Genomic DNA, 24,011 nt, shown 5'->3' with positions numbered 1-24,011 from the left:
ACTGTAGAGATTCAACATCTCTATCAACTGCGCCACGGGCCCCGAAGGCCAGAGGAATAGTTGGCCGAAACGTTGTGAATAAACAAACCAATAAAATATGAAAAACAACAACTAATAAAGATGAGAATAATAGTTCGAAATAAAAATAAATTAATATAAAAGAGCTGTTATCATTTGCAAAACAAACATGAGGTTTGTAAGAATATACACTCTAATGATTGAAGAGGAAAAGCAACCATATTTATCAGCAAGTATGTATCCACTGAACATGGGATCTGGTAGATGACATTGAAAAGAAAATTTACATTAAAGATTAAATTAAGTGCAAAAAAAAAAAATAGTATATTTTTGCTAGAAATTATGTTGAAAAATTTAAGTCAATGTTTTAGGGAAATGATGTCACAACCAAGGATCTGATGTGGCGCAGTAAGCTAGTTATCTGATCATTCTCTTGGCTCGTGTTTGTATCCAATATAACTTTGTATCGATGGTATGTAAATAAAACAGAAAATAAAAAGATTGATTTGCCATAAAATAGACCAACCAACTAATCATTCCTTGATGCAAAAATATAAAAATGTAATAATTTTACAGGGATCAGATTTCTTGTTACTTTCAATTCATTCTGGTATTTTAATTTATTAAATCTGTGGAATGAGATGCAGATTTGTTTTTTGTTATAGTTTTCTGTCTCATTTTTTTTTTTTTTCACGAGGAAAAGGGTGATCTGTTGTTTTGTACTGGCATTTCAAAGTTCTGCAGCCCCGAATATGCTGCTATCATTTCTGGCCATTTAGGCTGAAAAATAGTTTAACGTGAGATAATCAAGGAATCCACGTGCATCGACAGCACATCCTTCCCGTTTCCTGAGCCGCTATGGAAACAAAATGTGTGGCTTGTGGAATTAAAGCAGACAACTTGAAATGTTGTTGTCCCTATTGATTAGGGAGTGTGTTTTTGAGACTTTGGGGATATTTACTAATTCCACAGACTTTTTTTCAACAAGAGAAAATGATTGTAAATGTTGTGGTCAAACGAATGCTCTGCTATGTCCAGGATGCCTGATTTCACAGAATGTCTTCAGGGTTATAGGAAGGGGGTAGATGCATCCATGTATCTATATAATAGACTTTGACCGCCACGCTTAAGTTTGAAATAACATTTTGTACATAAATCTCTCATGTTTAAATATGAAATGTCATTTTTTAAATTGTTTTTATTAGAAGCAAGTCTGCATCTGAGAGGAAATGTCTGTCTGTCACATTTTAATTTGAAATAGTATTTTTATTGCTAAATGCACAGATTGAATGGACACATTTAAGAATGGATCTGTTCTATTTTGTTTTGGTGTTACAAGATCAGGCTATCTGAAGATACTAGCTTCCTAACTTAAAATACACTAAACATTGATTTTATTGTGTTTTCCTTTTACTTTTTGCAAAATTTAATCATGTCCTGCAAAGGCAAAAATAGGAATAACAATTTTCCTCTACAAAACAACCAAACCAAACACCATGAATAAATATTTGGCATTAAATTAACGTGAAAAAAATGGTGATATGTTGTAAGAAAAATTTTTTTTTTTTTTACCACTAAAAAACACAATTACAGAAACGCATGTACTTAGTACATTTTGTTGATTTTTAACGCTTTTAGTACATGTGTACTAAAAGCGTTAAAAACAACAAAATAGTATCATTTGGAAATTTGATTTGAGAAACTTGAAAATAATTTTTTTAAATTGACAAACTAAGAATAAAAAATGAAACTGATGTTTCTGCTTTCGTTTTGAAAGCAGAAAAAACAGTTTTTTAAACTCGTTAATGCATAGCGAGCCGTTTTCTCCTGTTAAGTGGATTTGAATTTCTATGGTAGATAACATTTTAAAGAAATTTTCGCACAATTAATAATTATCAAATAGTTACATATTATACATCAAAATAATTCTGAAACTATTATGTATATGAAAAGGGATGATATATACCGATTTATCTTATCAATTTTGAAATATTCTTCGTCAACTTTGCTCAGTCGTAATTTTGCTTCCTGTAGTTGTAAACATATAAATCAAAGTCCAGTAGAGATGGGTTTTTATGCTTATATAGCCTGTAAAATTTCAGCCAATTTGACGACGTGCATGCGTATCCAAACGTAACGTATGAAATGTAAACATTGAAAAAACAGTTTCCCTTTTTGCTGTTGTCATTTTTTACCGTTTTTTTCATTTTTAACAAAAGAAAAATAAATTAACACCATTGGAGTGCTTATTTTATTCTCTTTCTATCAATGTAATTCTTTTCAAAATGAATCCACAAATAAAAAAAAAAATGACTTGTTGAAGCACATTAGGTATATAATATTGCCGATGTCCACAAAAATACAGCATATGATTGTAATGTTACTTTGGTGTTATGGGCTACTACCAGGGACATAAGTTGCAGGGATACTATGTAAGGAGTTGAGCAGCAAGATGTCTATTCACATTACACTTGAACTTCTGCATGTCAGTACAGTTGGGGAAGCAGGAACCTGGAAGGAAATTCCAAAATCTAGCAGTTCTGGGGAAGAAACTATTGGAGTAGAAGGCTTCCTTACATCGTTAGGGGTAGGACTATTGGAGTAAAAGGCTTCCTTACATCTATGTAGGGGTAGAACTTTACCGTTTGCCAGGTTTATTTACTTCAAGGGGGGGTACAAGGGCTTGTAGTTCGTCGGAGCATCTGCCATTAAAATACTTGTAAAACAGGCAGAGGGATGCAACATTTTTGTCGATGAGAAAGAGGTTGAAGCTTAGATGATAGTCCAGGACCTATCAGGTTGGCGACTCTTTTGAACCCTGTCCAGGAGTGAGATACTAGTAGCAGATGCACCAGCCCAAATATGACAACAATACTCCATACATGGGCAAATTGTGGCCTTGTAGAGGTACAGGATACTTTCAGGTAAGTAACTTTCTAGCACAGTAGAGAGAGCCCACTTCACAGCTGCCTTGGCAATGCTCTCGATGTATCTGTTTCAACTCATGTACCCTGAGAACATTAAGGCGAGTAGTTTGAATGAAATACTTTTAGGTAATGTATCTTTAGCCATAGCTATTAGTGGTTGAGAAGGTTTCTTGTAATTATTGTAGAAAACAAGCTTAGTCTTGGAAGCATTGAACATTACTATCCATTTTTGTCTCCATTCCACTACAGACTGGAAGTCTTATCTAGGGTTTCCGCTATTGCCTTGAATATGTGTTCATTTGTTTTCCATGCAGACCTATTTTAGAGTGTAGTGTCATCAGCAAATATACCCATCTCAGAGACTATTTTATCAGTGAGGTCATTTATGAATATCAGGAATAATAAAGGTCCAAGGATCGATCCTTGCGGTACACCCGCATTTATAGCATATTGTTTAGATGTACGACTATCGAGGACAATCTGGATTCTTTTCTTACTTAAAAAGGATTTAATTATGTTGAGTATTTGCTCAGTAATACCATAGGATCTGATTCTCATAGGTAATAGTCCTTATTCTGCAGAGTTGGATTTACTCGAAGCGGCTTAACTTTTCATTTTCTCTCCCCCTCTTCCTCTATTTTTACAAACATCACTTTACACAAATAATTTATACAATTTTTTTTTTACAAACAGTATTTTACTTCTATGACCAGAATCCTGGAATGAAGTTTCAGAAATGATAAAACCAGCAAATCTTCTAGCCCTGCTGTCTATATGTTTTGCAAACTAATTTTCTTTCCTCTGAAAAGAAGAATCCTTGCATTCTTTTAAACTCTACAGAATAAGGACTATCTCCTATACATGTGTTTCCTCTCCGAGTAATAAGTATGTTTTAAACTCTTGCTAAAGTGTTTCTCAACATAAATTATCGAACCTATATTCTTATATTAATAAGCTCTAATCTGTATTTTGGTTTCATTGAGCTTTTACATCTGCTTAATATTATTTTATAGATATCAGAACATGAATAAAGCTTCTTTCTTAGAACTGCACGCCTGTAGAATTCTGTTCCCTCTGCCTGCTTCCCTCCTGACTACAACTTGGATGTCTTCAAGTCCAACGTAAACAAATTCCTGATGAACCGCCCCCTTAAGTAGACACTTTAAATATCCACACTTATGTACTGTACTTACAATAACCCTTATCCCTGAGTGGCTTCCGGGCCTTGATAAGTGGTGACCACCTTTAAAAAAAAAAAAAAAAAAAAATCAGAAACCTAATATATATTTCCATTTTTGAGTTTACTTTATCGATTAACCCTGTAAACTTAATTGTACTACTACCTTATATATTCATATATTTTTTAATTTTTTATGTAAATACAGTAATTTCTACCTGGAATATATATATATATATATATATATATATATATATATATTATTTTAATTTTTTGATTGAAACGTTATATCCCTTGTAATTATTTCCTCTGATTTTAAGTATCTTTTTAACCAATATGGCGGTCATATGCAATATTTTATGTTCATTTTGGATTTATTATGCATTTTGGTGTTGAATTGAGTTTTTAATTGATGGTCATTACTAAAATATTGATGTAGAAGATTTATGATTCGCTTTTGTTTTTTGAACGTGTTTGTTTTATTTTACACTTATGGTGTCTCTATTCTGAAAATAGATTGCTTTGTTCTGATGTGAATCCGCATAAGTTTTTGATTCATTGTATAACTTAAATGCTTCTTTGAAACAGTTGTAAACAGCCATAATACCTTGGCGTATCCTCTTTATTTGGTGGCGTTTACTTATCTCTCACTGCAAGAACTGTGACATCAGGGTTGAAAACTCGAATTGAGAAGTCAGCCCCACCCCCAAGCAGGGGCACTGTGGCACTGTGACCTGCAAAATTTGCCTGGACAACTCTGTCAGCATTCCCCAGTAAGGGCGCCTCAGACGTTTAGCAATAAACTAAACCTTTCTTAAGGAGAGAAGGCAAAGTCGGAGAGGGTGGACCTCCTAGAACTGCACAGGAACAGCATTACACTGCGATCAACAGGGACCAGGTCATGAGAGGAATGATCTAATCTCTGTTGATTTTGTGTTCAGGGATAAAAATCCTGAGCCAAGGTATGCTCCTTATATTTGAAACATAAATTGGAATTATGTTTTGAATCCCTGATATATATCAGCGATTCAAAACATAATTCCAATATATCAGCGATAAGTGACTTTGTCTGTATAAAGGAACGATCTTTACCAAACTCCTCTATCAATTTTTTGTCTACGGACCCCAAACTTCATATTTAGGGAAATTAAACCTGCGGAGCAAATTGGTTTTGGTTTTTAGCCAGTAAAAATAGCTGCTAAGGTGTCAATATTGAAAAAAAATTAAAACTTTACAGACGAAGGTGAACTAAACGTGTTATTTCTATGCATGCACAAATATACATTTAGATCTTTAACAAAGTTTTTGTATGTATATGGATTTAGGTCAGATGGTAACAAATAAGGCTGGATAGCTATATGTTGTTTCGATCCTAGCTTTTTTGTAACTTTCGAAATCACTGCTGTGTATTTGGTACAATTTAATAATAAATAGAGAAATAGCTCTATAATAATAATAAATATGAAATGTGCATAAACTGAAATATCATATTCAAGCTTATTTTATGACCAGGCAATGCTAGGTGGTCTGCTAGTATATATATATATATATATATATATATATATATATATATATATATATATATACACACACACACACACACACACACAAATATTGCCTGCAGTCTTTGACCTTGAAGCAGTGTTTTATCCCTTGGAAAATCCCATTATGTCCTTTAGTTCTTACAAGTCCCTCTTCAACTCCCATATTTCAGCAAAAGGATCCAATAATATTTGCATGATCATGCTGGAAATGGTGTCAGAGCCAAGCCTGGTGGGAAGGGAGGTGTTGAAAAGTCTGATGTGTTGATGGTGGCGATATGGCAACGCGTGTACGTGGTGATTCGAAACAGGTCTACAAAACTGCCGACTGAGTGACATCCACCATTGATTGCAATCTACGTCGATGTCACTGCAAGATGCTGGGTCACAAAACGTCCAATCTCATTGTCAATTAACGCTGAGCACCCCTTCATCCTTCTGCTTTACTCCCCTATCGACCTTTTATCTGTCACTCCCTTCACACTTTGCCCGCCTGACAATTCTTTGACAATCTTGGTGACAGTGTTCTCTGCGATGGCTCACTGCTTGCAGCCCAACAGAGCAGAAAATTGTGCACAATGACAAGGTGCCAGTGACCATGGCAACGTGTCCCTGCCTCCTCCACCTATTCTCATCTTGGACAATTAGAAATCTAGTCACCTATGTTTTTGCTGCTAGTGTTGCTATCAACCGTATCTTCTTTCCGCTATATTTTTTTTGCTGTACCTATTTATTGATTTCACCGTTACATATTTCTTCTGCGATTTTTTTTATTTTTTATCAGCTTCATCTTTTTTTCTATTCTCTCAAATTCAAGCCTGTCAGCAACCAAGAATGAATATTTCAGTCTGTCTGGTCAGAAGACTTTTATGAGACAGCAGAAAGAAGGACGGCTTAATTGCATATACGAGTTACACGAAGGAACTGGAACAACCCTCACTTTGGAGAAATACCTAATAAACATACACTGAGGATAACGTTCAAAATGTGGGATATGTTATTAATTGATATTATTGAGGACTTTTTTTTAAAAAAAAAGAGAAAGTTTTTTAGGCATAAGACAATCCGTCCCTATTTACTTGCCCCCCCCCCCCTAACATGAGGCAGAGTTGGACACAAGGTCAGTTTTAATGTTTGGAAAATTCAGCTCCCCAAAAGGAGCATACTATTGGGACAAAAATAAAAATTGCCTCAGTCCAGAAGTATTTCTCCTGCATTAACTGAGAACAGGACAGATGAAGTATAATATCAAAATACCAAGGTGTTCATTTCAAAGCATTATGCCATAAAGTTGCATTTTCTCATCTTGTCTTATGTACGATAATAAAAGGAATTGGAATCTTCGGAAAATCTTCGTCATTCCAGAAGCAACCTGACTCGTGAAAAAAGGGTTTCAAAAACTACCTGGCAAATATATCCGATCAACCAAGTGCAAGAGAGATACAAACAATTGGACTTAAAGGGACAGTTAGAATCTTAAAAATATCTCTCAGTTGGAATGTCTAAGATAGTGGGTGAATATTTGGCCCCATTCCCAGCTAAAATACTTGGCATTGCTCATATGGCAAATTCCACAAATAAAACATCCTCCCTGTTTCACATGATGAAAACGTTTCTCTCTTGTGTTTTTACTTGAGTGTATTGCTTCAGCGATGTATCACCATATTTTTCAGTTTGCTGATTCATTAATGAAACATTACCTTTAACAATACTGACAATTTTTTTTTTAATTATTTCTGTTTCAGAAAACTTTTATAAAGATATATTTTCATAAATTTTGACATAACATTGACTTTTATCTAACTCATGAAATATTGATGCAATGGAAGCAAGGCATTGAGTAACAATCATTTCTAAGTAGTAGTCTGCTGGAGGTTTATGGTTCAATCCTCACTACGGGTGGTACGAAAAATAAAGTACAATTTGCATAACACTTTTACCTGATCATGGTTAACAGAGCAAAAAAATTTGACTCCTAAATAAAAGGTCTAGTTGGAAATTTTGTATAGACTCTCGAGTTCAAAAATATTCACCTCAAGAAAGTTGGGAGTTGCATCAGGCGAAACATTGTGAGAATAAGAAAGTCGTCTGAATAATACAAATAATACAAAGTAACGTTGGCTGCCTTAAAGTTTTAGTTAGTACTTTACTATACATACTATTAGATATTGTTTGTCTCTGTGCACATTTGATGATGGCATTTAAAATAATGATACCATCTATTAAAACAAATAACCAGACTTCCAGGTGTTGTATGTGCTCCTTGCTTATCTCGGCATTGTTTCCAGTCGTCCTGGACTTCTCCTCCTAGCCACTGGACTCAAACGGTGTTGATTCAGGGGAGGTGTTGTTAGAGAGTGCACAACCCTTGCCTCACAATTACATGCGCAGCTGCCCCTGCAGGGGGTATCCTTTGTCTTTCAAGACTGAACGGACGCATCGGAATCAGACCCAGTAAATGAAATTCCAAAATGATGATGCCATTCATTAAATCAAAGGGAGAGATCCTTTACGTGCACATATGTCTAGACATCTGAAGATCTATTTTAATTAATAATTGCAAGATTACAAACAAAATAGTGGCACATTTGTTTTACGTAACTTTTGTAAACATATGCTTTTAAATTTCACACATTATCAAATGCACGCGCATCCAAATTGAGAGTAATCAAGAAAAAGGCAAGCCGAAAAAGACTTGGAAATACTCTGACAAAGATGCTCGCAAGCAGTGATACATCAAAACTAACGTTAATGATAATTTCATCAAGATAATGAGCATGTGGTACAATGGGGAAAAAGTGGTTGGTTACTTCTAATGCATCAAAAACCAAGCTTCTATCTTTACATCATCAACGTTATGATCCCCATCTGAAATGAATGGCTCTCATCTTGGGGAGGCTCCATGTTTTGACAAAGTTTTGGGCTTGACCTTTACTCCTGATCTAAAATGGAATACATACATCAAATTTGTTGCCAAGGTCACTGGAAAAATGATGGGATCCTTCTATCGATCCAGTAGATATCTACCTGCTGATGCAATACTCTACTTATATAAGAGCCAGGTACATCCAAGGATGGAGTATTGCTGTCACATTTGGCCAGGAGCTGCTAGGAAGACCTTATCCTGTCTTGACAGAGTTCAGAATAGACTTCGTAGCCTAGTGGGGGATGTCCTTTTCTCTTCCCTGCAACCTCTTTCTCACAGAAGAGATGTTGCGAACATGTCTCTGTTTTATCACTATTTTCATGGCAAGTGCTCGTCTGAGCTCCAATCTATTGTCCCCCCTTGCCAGACATTCACGAGAAACACTCATCTAGCTGAAAACACTATCAATAATTCCCCCCACTATTTATCTGTGCCTAAACCTAAACGTAAATTCCATAAACAAAGCTTCTTTCTTAGAACTGCACGCCTGTGGAACTCTCTTCCATTGCCTGCTTTCCAGCTGACGACAATATGGTCGTCTTCAAGTTCAATGTGAACAAGTTCTTGATAAGCCGTTCCCCTTAAATAATCCAATTTTATCAAATTTACACCTAAAACGATTACTATATTGTCCTTTTTACCACTGCATGCTCTTTAACCCTTATCCTCGAGTGACCTCTGGGCCTTGGTAAGTGGTGATTCCCTTGTAAAAAAAAAATCTGTGATGTTGAAGAGATAAGTTTAAACGAAGACAAAGAAGCATCATAGTTTGTAGAGAGGCCTGCACATTCATCTAAAGATATATATATATAAACGTACAGAAACCAGAATATGCTCCTCAAATAAGGAAGTCTGTGCCCTAGTCTAAAAATGTATATTAAGATATACAAACAACAATATGCTCCTCCTGAAGACATTCTCTATACTTTTTAAAATAAATCTTCATATTAATAACATATTTCTGTACCATAATCATTAGCTTTTAATTTTTATTTTATCAAATTAAAAACCATGCCTTGACTGAACCTGCCGGCACCATGGTCCTGTCTAGTTTGAGAGCATTTGTCATGCTTTGGATGTTTGTGTTATTGTCTTCTACCAGGACTAAATATATTTCAGTTACCTGAAATAAAATGGTGTCAAAGTATTTCTTAAAATTAAAATTAATTATATTAATTTGAACAATAAATTTTTGAAAGAGTTATTCAACTAACTGGTTGTCTTGTGGTTGAAAGGTCAAGGGGGGGGAAGTCAAATATATTTTAAACAAATAGATTATATCACCGTTTCACTAGAGAATAATTAATACATGTTGTCTCATTGAAGCTACCACCAAGACTGAATATGTTATCCCAGAATTCTGTCAGTTTCAAACAAGTGACATCTTGTCTGTCTGTTACATTGGTTCCATCTTCTCACAATTCGCAACATATACGTATGTACTACTGACCCCATTTGTGAAACTTATCTGAAATGCTTCCTATTTTTCAAAATAACAATTATATACAAGTCAACATAGCTACCTTAGTGATTAATAATTGTTGCCTTTGCCCATTTTAAATCCTCTCTCTACTTTATAGCGTTCTTGTAAAATTTAATGTATTCTTTCCATATCAAATATATGAATTTTCTTCTTTTTTTTTTTTTTTTTTTTTCAACGATAATATTCCACATGTCATGTCTGAAGAACGTCTTTGTTTTTGTTTCTTTTCAGGCCACAGTTGGCTTTGTTGGTCTCGGTAACATGGGAGCACACATGGCACGAAACATTTTAAAAAATGGCCACCCACTGGTTGTATATGACATCTCTTCGGAATCATGTAATGCACTTAAAGAAGCAGGTGAATATGATTCTATGTTGATGATAATTAAATTAGAAGTTCATCTCATCTCATTTAAGGAGCAATACAAAGGAAAAAATTGAAATGGCTTAAAATATCTCAATAATGGCATACATAGAAAGAGCTTGATGATATAAAAAATTTTTTAAATCAAACCAAAAATAACGAAGTTATTGCTAATTTTATGCATTGCACATTTGCATATTTTTCCCTCTTCACGACCATATGTGTTTTCTCACTTTTTGTTACACTACTTTTTCAGTAAAAATGTTATATCTTTGTTAAAACACAAGATAAAATAATGAAATTTGCCATATAAGTGTACTTTTGTGCAGGGAATCCGAAAATGGTACTGAAAATCTGCAAAAATAATTGGTTTCTTTTCAAGTAATCAGCAGTAAATGCATATAAATACGTTGCAATACCATAAAAACTCCATGTATGCATTGAAAAAACGATAGGAGCTTGAGAACTCAAAGTTGAATTCGAATGCATTTTATGTACAAGAAACTGGAAATCCTATACTAGGATTATTAGAGATTAATATATCACAAGATTTCTTTGGTATTATTGTAGGTTAACACTTGTTAAATTTCCCTTTTCTACCTCCTCCAAAAATGTAATTCTCCCTTTTTTTAGGAAATATATGACTGAATACTGAATAACTTAACAGAAACAAAAAAATTACAAAAATAAAAATTTAATGCAAAATAATCTCTGATTTTAGGGCCTTTCTAACGCTTCACAGTAGTTAACCATATTTGTTTTCTATGCAAAATAAATCCTGTGAATTTTTGTTTTTGACAAACGTGTTTTTAAGAAGGTTTTTGTAACTAGAGGAGGCTTGTTACTCGAACTTCGGGTTTGTGATAGAGCTAGGGGCAATTACGTGTGAACACCCTGAAAACTTGTCAAAAAAAATTATTATTTTAGAGTGAAGTATTTGTTTCACATCTAAATTCTATGTAAAGTAATCCACCATTTCTATTCTATTTTAACATGTAGAACAGTTCATTTATTTTTCTATGAAACAAATGGTGTATATTTTTTTATGTGATGTGAGGTCTTTTTTTTAGACAATAATGTGTGATTTTAAGAGGGTTTGTATGATGAAAGGGAGCTTGCCATTCAGACTTAGGGTTAGTGGTAGGGTCAAAGGAGATTTTTTTTCAAGGTGAGACTTGCCACTGAGATTAAATGTTAACTAGCGGGGATACCCGGTGTTGCCCGGATGTTTGGAGGTGTGTGTGTAAGGGGGGGGGTAAAGAATAAGTAAAGTAATAACCCTGTTTAAACTTCTTAAAAACTCGGAAAAACAAAAAAACAGCAAACGAACATAAAACTTCTTTTAAAAAAAATCGGAAAAGCAAAAACAAAAAGGATGGGGAGTGGGGGGTGAAGTGTTCGGGGAAAACAAAAAAAAACAGCAAAAAGCAAAAAAAAAAATGGTATAAATAACCTTGTTTCGATATTAAAAGTTCAAAAATAAAAAAAAAATACATATATCTGATAACTCGGATAGAACCTGCAATCTTAAGATAACGACACTGTCACTATATCCATTGTGCTATGGATGCGTGGGCGAAATATAGGTCGGTTTTTATAATATTTAAACAAATTCAAGGTACAACGTCTTTTGCACGTGTTGACGCATGCGTAGAAGCCATCTTCTCATGAAGGAACGATTTTTTCCACCCCTCCCTGTAGAAAAGGGTCTGGTTGAGGGTGAAGGAATGAATGTTTTTGGCACATTTTTTCAATATTTGTCTTCGGAAGGTTCGAGCTTGAAAATGATACTGATCTGGCGAAAATCCGTGGCCTCTGTCAAAAGTCTTTGCGAGACATACAAACACACACACACAATTTCGCTTTTATATATATAGATGATATGAGAAGTTCAAGGAAAGAACCTTAAAGAAGTTGGCTGGTTACTCGAACATAGATTTAGTGATAGCATAATTTTTTAATATATTTACAGACTTTTCAGATTGAAAAGAGTATCAAAAGAATTTGGAGTACTAACTAAAAACAATAATGGCTAGGAAATGGGGGATCATTATACATTAAATTTATATGTGAGAATGATCCCTCCCTACTTTAAATTCTAAATTATTAATCCCGACAAAGAAGGGATTGGATTCAGTAATTCACTCTTGTCGTTTGAACTTTTCTCAATAACCATTCCTTGGATTTTTAAAAATTTTGCACAAACATTAGTCATGGTGAAAGTAAATTTTTGCCAGATTTTCCAGGATAACTCTGGTTGCTCTTCTAGGAGGCATTACAGAGGTAAAATTGCCCCAAAATCGTTTATCTATTCATTTGTCCACACTTTTCTCAATAACCACGCCTTGAATTTTTATTGAATTTTGCACAAACGTTAGTCATGGTGAAAGTAAATGTTTCACTCATGAAGGGGAACCCTGCATGCTCTGTTTGTTTTCATTTTTCTCTTTTTTTTTCTACTATGTTTGTTTAGGGTACTCACACATAATCGCCTCAAAGAATAGAATCTTATTTAGTTTTTAATTATCAATTATAAAGTCATTTGTTATTACAATTAATGTTTAAAAACCAATATTTCTTGAAGGAATTTTTTTTAAAGAATCACAAACCACATTTATTTGAGACAGAAAAGTTCTTGTTTTATTTTCTCAAAATAAACATAATTTGCAAAACTCGTTGATTTCAAGCCAACAGCGGTCGTGGCTGCTGACTAGCTTTTAATAATCAGCATTAATTGTTTATTTTCGCTGAAAAGTGTTTGAAATTATGGGGAAGAGGTTATGAAAAAAACCAATAGTACCAAAAGAAAAATCAAGATAGAATTGTCATTTTAATGTCTAATAATTACATTAATTTACTTAGTATTTGTAGTACAAAAAATATTTAGAAAAATATGTTCAAAACATGTCATATTAAAGTTTTATTTTTAAGACAACAAAAAAATCAATGAATGAATTGGTTTATTTCATACCCCAATAATAAGTGAGATTGACGTTTTTTTTTTTCTAATTGGTTTCTAAATTTCATGACAAAATTCCTCATGGAGTATCGGGGGGGGGGGGGTTCATAGTGTTAATATTTTAATCATTCTTTTCCTGAAAGCTTTGGAAATATATTATGTAGATTATTATTTATTAAAGCATGTGAACTACCTTGAAATCTTCCAAATGTTTTTATGGTCGGTGGGTATTACTAATAATGTAAGAATCCAACGTTTGTTTCCCTAAGTTTTCCTGTTAAGATACTTCTCAGCTTTGGGATTGAGTTAGGTGAAAAAGAAAAAAAAACTCCATCTTAATTTTCTAATTAGCTGCAATTTGTAAATAACTTTTCTTATGAACATTCTATTATTCTCACCCTCTTTCACCGTATCTTGTTAATCCCCACCCTTACTTTTGTTTAACCAATATCTATCACTCTCATTTTTGTCACTCTCTCTCTCTCACTCATCAACAGTCAAAGATAATACAGAGAAAAAAAAAGGATAAAAAAATTTAAATAGGTTATTGTGTGAGGTTGTCCGAGAACCAACACACGTAACCTCGGTCTATGTCGCAAAGGAGATCAAGAATAGGAAAGAACTTTAACTCGCTTTTCATTTGTAACAACAAAATTTATTTCCTTATTGTTACAGCTGATCTAGAATGTTCTCCACACCTCTCATGAGATCTCGAATGTTATTTTGTTCTGTGCTCCATGTCTCACTCATGATCTCAAACTTTATTCACATCTCTCACATAATCATTCTCTTTCTCTTTTTTTAATTTTTTTTTTTCTTTACTGGTGATATTATTTCACATGCATTTACATGCGCACATCCATGCTATGTTCCATTATGTATAAAAGGAAATATCACTACAAATAGTAATTCCATATGACCTGTGGTTGTAAAGAGAAAAGTGACAAGAAGAAAATATACTGAGCAGAAAGAGACTAATCTTGGAGTTTTGTCTTTTTATTTCATTATATTTAACTCACTTTGCAAACTCATTTTCTCCTGCCTAAAATAATCTAAACTGAACTCAATCAACGACTCAACGGTCCACATTTGTCTTTCTAATAAACAAATAAATCTCTGTATATATTGTTAAAGCAATTTTCTAGTTTACTCGTGTAATTCCGAATTTGTTACTGACGTTGGATATTATTTCAAAACAACTTATTTTGTACTAAAATCATGATATCTGTCATTTGTTAAGTATTACTTTTATTCAACAAAGAATAAAAAACAATGCTTATCAAATTTTAACTGATACTGAATTCCTGTGATATTCATACCATAAGTGATGAGACTTTCTTTCTCTTCAAAAATTACAGAGGGGCAGATAACTCCAGTTACTTTCACCCTTAAAATACTTAAATAAATGTTGTATATAAATCTGTATCTGAATGTCGATTTTCTTGATTATTTACAGGTGCTACAATTGGTGCAAGTCCTGCTGAAGTTGCATCACAGGCCAACAAAATTGTGACCATGTTGCCAAGTAGTCCACATGTAAAGGCTGTTTACTCTGGACAAAATGGCATTTATAGGTAAGTCTTGCACTTACAAATGCATTTGTTTTTATTATTATTATTATTAAAAATTTTACACCTTGTCATAAACACAAATAACCAGATCTGAACATCTGTATCATTGTGAACTCATTTCGTCAGCATAGTTTGAACAGCCCAGAACTTTTTGTTGTAGTTGATTAGAAGTTTAATTTACAGGGGTAGAGTGTTCTCGATGTGTCAGCCATGATAAAGTCTAAATTTTAATAATTATGTTGAAATTTATTAACTTATTTTAGAACCGGAAAATATTGCGTTGATACTAAAAAATAAATTCCCAATAAATAAAGTGGATGTCATGATTGGAAATCGAAATATTACCCTACAAAATAATTATATCTATGACATGATGTCATAGATTTATGATTTATGTCATGTTTCAAATGATTAATTAAAACATAAGTAATCATAAAAACAAATAAATGAATAGTTACACATTATCAATACCATCAGAAATTCTTTTTAGAGTCCAAAGAAACAGTGAAACAGTACTATATATGGATGACTATAATGCTCCTCATCTTGAGTTGAGCATATTGAGAAGTTATACACGAATTACCATTAGCATATAAGCGATGCTCTTTGTGTAAACAAATCGAGCTTACATATTTCGGACAATGTCAAAACACAAACTCAGCAGCCACCGATAGAATAATGGTTAGGAGCCTTGACTGTCATACAGACGGTCGGGTTTCAATTGTGGCTTCAGGTAGTTGCCTGTCTAGTCGCACTGATGAGATGTGAAACAGCGGAACAGTACTGTATGTGGATGACTATATATATATATATATATATATATATATAATGTTTTATTTTTTAATTACCGTTTTATCTGTTTGGTTACATATGTTTCGGATGTTGGACCATGTTTACGATCCCACAGCCTCGTCAGACCTTACAGAAGTGGTTGTTAATATTTGGAAGAAGTGTTTTAGAACTCTAAATAATATTAATAACCATTTCTGTAAGGTCTGACGAGGCTGTTGGATCGTAAACATGGTCCAACATCCGAAACATATGTAACCAAACAGATAAAACAGTAATTAAAAAAAATAAAACACATATTTGCTCTGCAATAGTATTGAGCACTCTCTTAAGATTTTTACTAATTACCAGTTTTAAAATATATATATATATATATATATATATATATATACGCATACAAAAAAATTTAATGATGAAGAAAAAAATTTTCTTTATTTATTGAATGTTGAAGCACAAGTAATATGAAAGTTTCTTCCTTATTCTACGGAGTTTAAAAAATGTATACTTTTCTCTTCAGAGGAAGTAACTAGCAGAGTAAAATAAAGGACTAGTCAGCATAAAATTGAAGACTTTAAAATTGTGATTAAAAGTTATATAAATCCTTTATTTTACACTGCTTGTTATTTTCTTCTGAATAGAATAATATAAATTTTAGAAACTCCATGGATTAAGAAAAAAAAGACTTGTATTCTGCATATATGAACATTTGATGATTGAAAAAATAATGTAAATTTGTATTCTTAATAATTTAACTTTTTCATATATTAATGGTCTATCTAGGATATTTAGCATTTTTATCAACACATCAAAAATATTTATATTTTTATATTATTATTTTAAATGACTATATATATATATATATATATATATATATACACACACACACACACACACACACACAGAGTGGACCCCTGACATACAAGATTAATTTGTTCCTGGATGAAGCTCATATCTCGAATTAAAATGGTACCATTAAGGATATGTAGTGAAACATGACACAAGGGAGTAACCTTATTAAGGCTTGAAGGCCACTTGAGAATAAGGGTTAATGAATGTAAGGTGGTAGTGTAGTAATCGTTAATTGTGTAAGTTTGATAGAATTGGATTATTTAAGGGGATGGTTCAATAAGAACTTATTTACATTAGACTTGAAGGCTACCATACTGTAGTCAGCCAGGAAGCAGACTAGCAGAACAGTGTTCCACAGGCGAGCAGTTCTAGGTAAGAAGATTTGTTTGCATTTAAATTTTGGCACAGATAGTGGGAGAAATTGTTGATAGTGGTTCTAGCCAGTCAACTCCTGTGGCTGCGGTGACACAAACTGTATTAGTTTGCCTTTCCATCAGACTTTGTCTGCAATGCTGAGAGGGGGACACTGGTAATTGGGCAAACCAAGGTCTCCTTATTATCAGCCCAGGCCTGCATCTAGAGAACCAATTGCAGTTTTGAGCTGTATAGCCACAGCAGATGCTGCAGTGCTCTAAACTAGACGCAGCGTGCCATTGTCTCATTAGAGAGAAGGTTGCCATCATATATATATATATATATATATGTACTAGACAAACTGTCTAGGTCAGCTGGCTTAGTATTATTAGACTGGGTTAGTGTTTAGAAGAGATGGAGGAAAATTATGATTCAAATGGATGTGATTTTCATAAATGGGTACTTATAGGATCATATATGAGGAATAGGCACATTCTGGTGAGATGATTTGCTTATTTGTCTACTGGACATCTAATAGCAGTGAACCATGCAGGTTTTATGTAGCCCCCCCCCCCCCCGGACTATTTCCTACTGCTCGTTCTTGTAAAGATAACATTTCTTCTGGTTTACAAAAGGATATGGGGAGCAAACATCCTAATTGTCAAAAATGTATTCAACACTTCCCTCTTTCTTTCGCTCTCTCTCTCTTTCACTCTCTCTCTCTCTCTTTACATATTTTTCATTCTCTTTTTTCATGTTTCTTTTTCTCCTCCGTATTTTATTTAACTTCTCCTCCTCCCTCTCTCTCTACCCTTTGTTGCATTACCCAGGGTTTATTCAGTTGCCATAGCAATTGACAGTCTGCTTGTTAACTTGATTGATGGTTTCTGCACAAAGTGGTCGAAGGGTGGGTGGGGGTGGGAGTTAAACTTACTCCCTTCTCACTTTTATCCATCCCTCTAGCCCCATTGGGTCCCCTTGGCCCCACCCCTGCTGTTATTTCTTGGTTTGATTTGGCACCAAGCCTGGCTGGCACCAAGTAATTTTTTTTTTGTTGTAATTTTTTTTATGTTTAAGCACTCTGCATCCTGCTAATTTTGTTTAACCAATATTCTCCGTCTGGTGGTATAGTGCTGGACTCCCACCCTTCACTCTTCAATATGATATTTGGGATCGGATGTGGGGGTTGAGGCCTGTAAGTTCGACCAGCAGTGTAGAGTTATATGAATAAGTCTAATACAATGTAAATTAGATGTTAATTCTGCCAACCAAAGTTCTTTGTTTGCTGTTCTTCTCTTCCAAGAGTTTTGCATTGCAACGATTGCATTAATGTTTCATATTACTCAGCAGTAAAATGCTCGTATAATTAAGTGTAGAAATCATTTGACTCATTTGAAAGTAGATAACGGATTGGTTTATTTAGTCATGTGACATTCAATAAAGACAAGATGGATTATGTAAGTATCTCCACTGGACCATCTGTAAAAAATTAAACATCCAGTGTAGCAGCAAGTCCTGGGAACATCACCCTGAAAGAACAGTTGGAAATAACTTATATACAACACATTATGACCATGTAATCCCTACAGTCACCTACCTTGAAAATGCTGCTGTGAAACCTGACATAGTTATATGGAATAAGTCAGAGAGAGTGGCAACCTTGGTTGAAGTGAGTATTCCTAATGATCGAGGTCTGAATAGAGCTGATAGAGAGAAACATATTAACTATCAAGGTCTCATATATGATATGAAAAGAAATGGAATCTTAGGGAGACATTAATCATACCAGTTATTATAGGTGCCACAGGGCTTATGAAGAAGAACCTGAAGTCCTACCTAACTAATATTCCTGGTGAACCAAGTACAAAAGAGATCCAGACAGTTGCACTGAAGGGATACTAAAAAGAACTCTCGGTTGGTTTCAATAAAAAGCAGGGGAATGTTGGCAGCTAGTTTGGCTGTCGCATACCCAGCATTACAATCTTCAAAACAGAAAATTAAAAAAAAAAAAAAAAAAAATGAATTGATGCTTGTGTATTATAATTAGATAATAAATGTATTTTAAGTAAAAACACTTCTGCTGATTTCATAATTACGTGTGCAAGGTGACAGTGGTTCATTGGTTAACGATGTGAACTGATGACCTGGGTGTTTCAAGTTTGAATCCAGTTCGTTCCATACATATCACTTTCACTTAGAATATTGACAACCTTCTCATGGTACCTTCCGTAATACCTGATGTCTTTCTAGAAAGAATTCTGACTAGAAAAGTCTTGGTGAAACCAATGGCAACTGTAGATGATGATGATTATTATTATTATTATGATTATGATGATGTAGTAGTAGTAGTAGTAGTATTCTATCAAAATTAGTAAAAGTTCCAAAAATTATGAGAAATAATCGCGTAGATCTACTAGAATTATTTTTACAAATAAAAAAAACAAAAACATTATCATATTTTCAATTCACTATTTTTTAATTTAAAATAGCAAAAGTTAACTGAAAACAAGGGAGATAAGTTCGTTTGTCACACAGAATTGGCTGCAATAGAAGAGATCTGTAAAACTGCATTATTTGATGATAATATTTTTTCTTGGTTCATGTACAGTTTAATCAAGACATTAAAAAAATGAAAATATTGAGGAAAAAAGTTATATTGTATGTATCCATTATGGAATGAAGTTCTCAAAAAAATTACACTTAATTTGATCAAATATATTTTGTTTTTTACAGGGGAAAAAAACAATTTGTTATGATACTGATCAAAAGGTAGCCATGTTTCGATTTTTAGGAAGAAAAGCTAGTATCTTAGATGGGGAGGGGGGGTCAGCGCTTTAGACTGAGTTATCTCCCCGTCGCGTGTTCTAAAAATCCAAACATGGCTGCCTCCAGTGCACTGTCATAAAAACATGTTTTTTCTGCTGTAAAACAAAAACTACTCAATCAAATTAAGTGAATATTTTTTTCGGAGAACTTCAGTCCAAAACGGATGTGTACAATATAACTTTTTTTTTTTTCTCAATATTTTCATTTGTATTTGTACAGTTTAATGAAGACATTATCTTCATTAAACTGTACAGGTACCTTTTTTTTCTTGTAATTATTATTCTGCTCAATCATTTTTGGAATTCTTACTAATTTCAATACATAATTACTTTATAATGTTTTTACTTAGAATTCATTTGTTTTTATATCAATTTATAATGAATATGCACTGACTTACCTTTAACTAGAAGAATGTTTCATACTTTTTCATAAAACTTAGGTCACTTGCACTCCCTATTCTAAAATAAGTTGAGTGGGATTGATTAGTCTAATGGATGTTATTATGGATCATGGAATCATCTATGCTGATTTCAAATCCTATTCTATCTATTGAGGTCATTTATGTACTAAATCTGTGGCAAAAGAAGATGAAACAGCAATTTCTGTAAAGCTATGTGTAAAATAGCACCTTGCATTCAATTAATTGTATACAATTAGTAGCCTTTTTCAGCTAATAGCATCAATTTGTCATAAAATGAACAAACCAAACCAGAGTGCAAATAGTGAAAAGAGTGTTGCAAAGTGCAGTGATCTGTGCAGCCGGGCACCAAGGCTAGTCTATAAATATAAAAGCAAAAATGTATGTATGTATGTGTGTTTGCTTTTTCTGTGTGTCTACAAAAGGCTTCTTTCAGAGAAGCGGTCGCTCGGTTCACAACTTTTTAAAACTTTTTATATCACATACAAATCGTAATATCTCACAGTTAACAATGAAGCTCGCCTGTCTATTTAATTTGCTCGATTTCGGGAAGATAAATATTCAATATATGTCGCTCGCCGCATGTGGGTTAGTCTTGTTCCTATAACATCTTCGGGGGAAAAAAAAAGCGTTCAGCAGTAAATACTATCCCGCAGTCAAACCTGACCTCATTAACTCGTTAAAACGAGCACCTGCTAAATCCAACTAATTAAATAAATTCAAACGTGTTTCCGTTAGCATCTCGCAGTGGGGCAATGGTTAACGTTGCACTTTTTTTTTTTCACACTTTAATTTACAACTTTGCCTCAACGGTTCGGGTTCGATCCTCATACTTACTTTTTTTTTTAACCCCCCCCCCCACTCACCTCCAAACACCCGGGCAACGCCGGGTACCCCTCGCTAGTCTTTAATAATTACAGAACAAACTTCCCCCTTCTCAAAAAGGTAAAAAAAAAGATCATCCATGTTTCTTGCTTCAAACTTTTCCGGACAAAATAATGCTGCTGTTTCTCTGCACAATCTCTAGTTGTTTCATGGTAATCATGCAGAAATTAGGAGCTTGTGATTTCTGGAAAATTTATAACAATGTAGTAAATAATGGGTAATTAATAATTCCCCCAATATCCAACAATTTCCCCCCACTCTCCAACAATTTTCCCACTCTCCAACAACCAAAAAGATAAACCCGCTTGCCCAACTTTTTGCCTCCAACTCCACTTTAGACTCAACAAACCACCCATCCCAAGTTTCCTTTTATGGGCAGAAACCATGCTCAGTGATCTTAAAATTACCCCTTCCCATACTCATTGAAGGCACATGGGCCTGATCTCACCTCTGCTATACATGCTCTGCTGAGGTTGCCCCAATTCTCTCTAAACTCTACAAATACCTTACCGAATCTTGCTTTCCTGACTACTACTGCTTCTGTTGTACCAATTTTTAAGAATTCTGGTGAAAGAACTGACCCACTCAATTATCGCCTTTAATAACTACAAGAAACCATCTTGGCGATTGATTCCTATAGCTAATGATAAAATACTTTAAAGTACTTCATTAAAGCTCCTAGGCTTAACATTCACAGGAAAGATGCGTTGGAACAAATACATTGAAGTAATTGCCAAAGCTGCTGCAAAGAAGGTAGGCTCTCTCTACCATGCTAGAAGGTTACTCACTCCTGAGAGTTATCTTGTACTATTGAGTATTGTTGCCACATTTGGCCAGGTGCATCTGTCACTAGTCTTTCATTCCTAGACAGGGTTAAAAAAAAAAAAAAAAGTCACCAATCTAATAGGTCCTGCACTAGTGATAAAATTCCAACCTCTGTCCCATCACTGAAATGTGGTATCTCTGCTGTTTTACAAGTATTTTAATGGAATGTGCTTTGAGGAATTCAAAGCACTTGTACCCCCTTGACATAGATACCCCCCCCCGACAAATCTGTCAAACAGCAAAATCCTATCCCTACATTATAGAGATCCCTAGATGCTGTAAAGCCTCAAATAGCTTCTTCCCTCAAACTGCTAGAATAAGTTCAAGTGTAATGTGAACAAATATCTCACTTCCCAACTCCCTACATATTATCCCTGTAAATTTGGTCCCAAATAGTAGCGCCCTATGACAAAGTGGCACTGTGCTCTGTTTGGAGTGAATCACCATTAAAAAAGAAAAAAACTAATTTCAATAAACACTTGTCATAAACTGTCCTGATGAGTCATCAAATTTTATTTATCATTTTCAATCCTCACATTATCATTATTCTAATTGACCCATTATTGTTATCTGATTTTTAACCTTAATATGCAATGCCTCATTAGTAGAAAAAAAAACCCTCAAATCTGGTGCAATTTTGCCGAATAGTTTTAAATCCTATTAGGTTTTATTATTCTTTATTAATATAAAGTCATAGTATTAATTTTTTACTTGCTATATAACCACTTTACAATCCAAGGATGCTTCATACCAAATTTGGTTCGATCCTTACAAATTGTTTTGGAGCCTATAATTGAGGAATGGAGAGACAAAACATGTTTGCTTATAATATTGAGTGGTCATTTTACATTTAGATCATATTTTAAGAAATCTTAAGTGAAATGATTTTTTTGATTTGGGTTAATACATTTTAAGTATATTTTTGTTTGTAATGTGTTATTTCACAGGTTGTTTCTGTTTATTTGCTTTTTTTTTATTTACTTATTTTTTTATTTATTTTCAGTACTTTGCAAAAAGGAACTCTGTTAATGGATAGCAGTACAATTGATCCTTCTGTATCGAAAGAGGTGGCAGCTCAAGCCGATGAGTTGGGAGCTTTTTTTGTTGACTCGCCTGTGTCTGGAGGTAACCTTTTTTATATTGAATTTTGTACTTCATTTTTTTTTTTTTACTGTGAATGAAGAGTATTCTAAGTGGGAAGTTGTGCAGTGAGATGCTTGTTCTCATTAAGTTTACTTTTGCATGTTGGTACAGTCAGGGAAACAGAAAGCAGGAAGGAAATTCCAAACGCTTCTGGTTCGAGAAAAGAAGCTATTGGAATAGAAAGCCCTCCAGCATTTGGAGACCCTTAGAATGAAGAAGGGTAATTTTACTAACAGATTGATTGGGGGCATTTATATAGAGAGGGAACTAGTGCAGCACACTCGTCAGAGCATATTCCATTAAAGTACTTGAAAAACAAGAACAGAGATGCAATATTGTGGTAATGGGACAGAGATTAGAGGTTGTTAGATAGTGTGGGGCCTATAAGATTACCAACTCTTTTTTGGCCCTGTTTGAGAGGGAGAGGATAGTGCTTGATGCAGATGTGAGAACAATATTCCATACGTGGGTAAATGGTGGCTTTGTAGAGATATAGGATACTGGCAGAGATTAGGTTGAACCTACCTTTCTTGCAGCAGCCTTGGCAATGTCTTCTCTATGTTTGTTCCAATTTATGTTATCTCTGAATGGTAGACTGAATAGTTTGAATGGTGAGATCTAAAGTAGGTTGCTATTAGCCATGGCAATTAATGGTTAAAAAGGTTTTTTTTTAAATTGTTAAAAGGAAAGTAGCTTCGTCTTAGTAGCATTAAATGTTACCATCAATTTATGTCTTCATTTCATAACAGACTAGGCGTTGTTTTCAAGTATCGTGTTTTCTAAGGATTCAACTATTACCTTGGATATGCATGTGTTCATTCTTCCCACGTGTCAGAAATAGAGTGTTGTCAGCAAATATACTGTTGTGTCTGCACAAATAATTAACAAGAACATGGAAAGTAAAGGTATACAATAATATATTAGGAAGAAAAGTTATATACATATTTACATGTCTT

At 34.0% G+C, this 24,011-nt stretch overlaps 1 protein-coding gene across 1 annotated transcript in view; it reads left to right on the top strand.

The window, feature by feature from the left end:
- LOC145284789 (3-hydroxyisobutyrate dehydrogenase, mitochondrial-like) overlaps positions 1–24,011 on the top strand; it is a 102,556-nt gene that overhangs the window by 57,891 nt on the left and 20,654 nt on the right. Inside the window, exons 3-5 of the mRNA XM_080133755.1 lie at positions 10,304–10,430; positions 14,852–14,969; positions 22,916–23,037. Coding sequence (XP_079989881.1) covers positions 10,304–10,430; positions 14,852–14,969; positions 22,916–23,037 — 367 coding nt within the window. The remainder of the gene's footprint in view (positions 1–10,303; positions 10,431–14,851; positions 14,970–22,915; positions 23,038–24,011) is intronic.

Source organism: Euprymna scolopes, chromosome 9 (genome assembly GCF_053919585.1).
Source record: "Euprymna scolopes isolate OS-2025 chromosome 9, ASM5391958v1, whole genome shotgun sequence".
Classification (NCBI taxonomy): domain Eukaryota; kingdom Metazoa; phylum Mollusca; class Cephalopoda; order Sepiida; family Sepiolidae; genus Euprymna; species Euprymna scolopes.
This window is presented reverse-complemented; position numbering and strand designations above follow the sequence as displayed.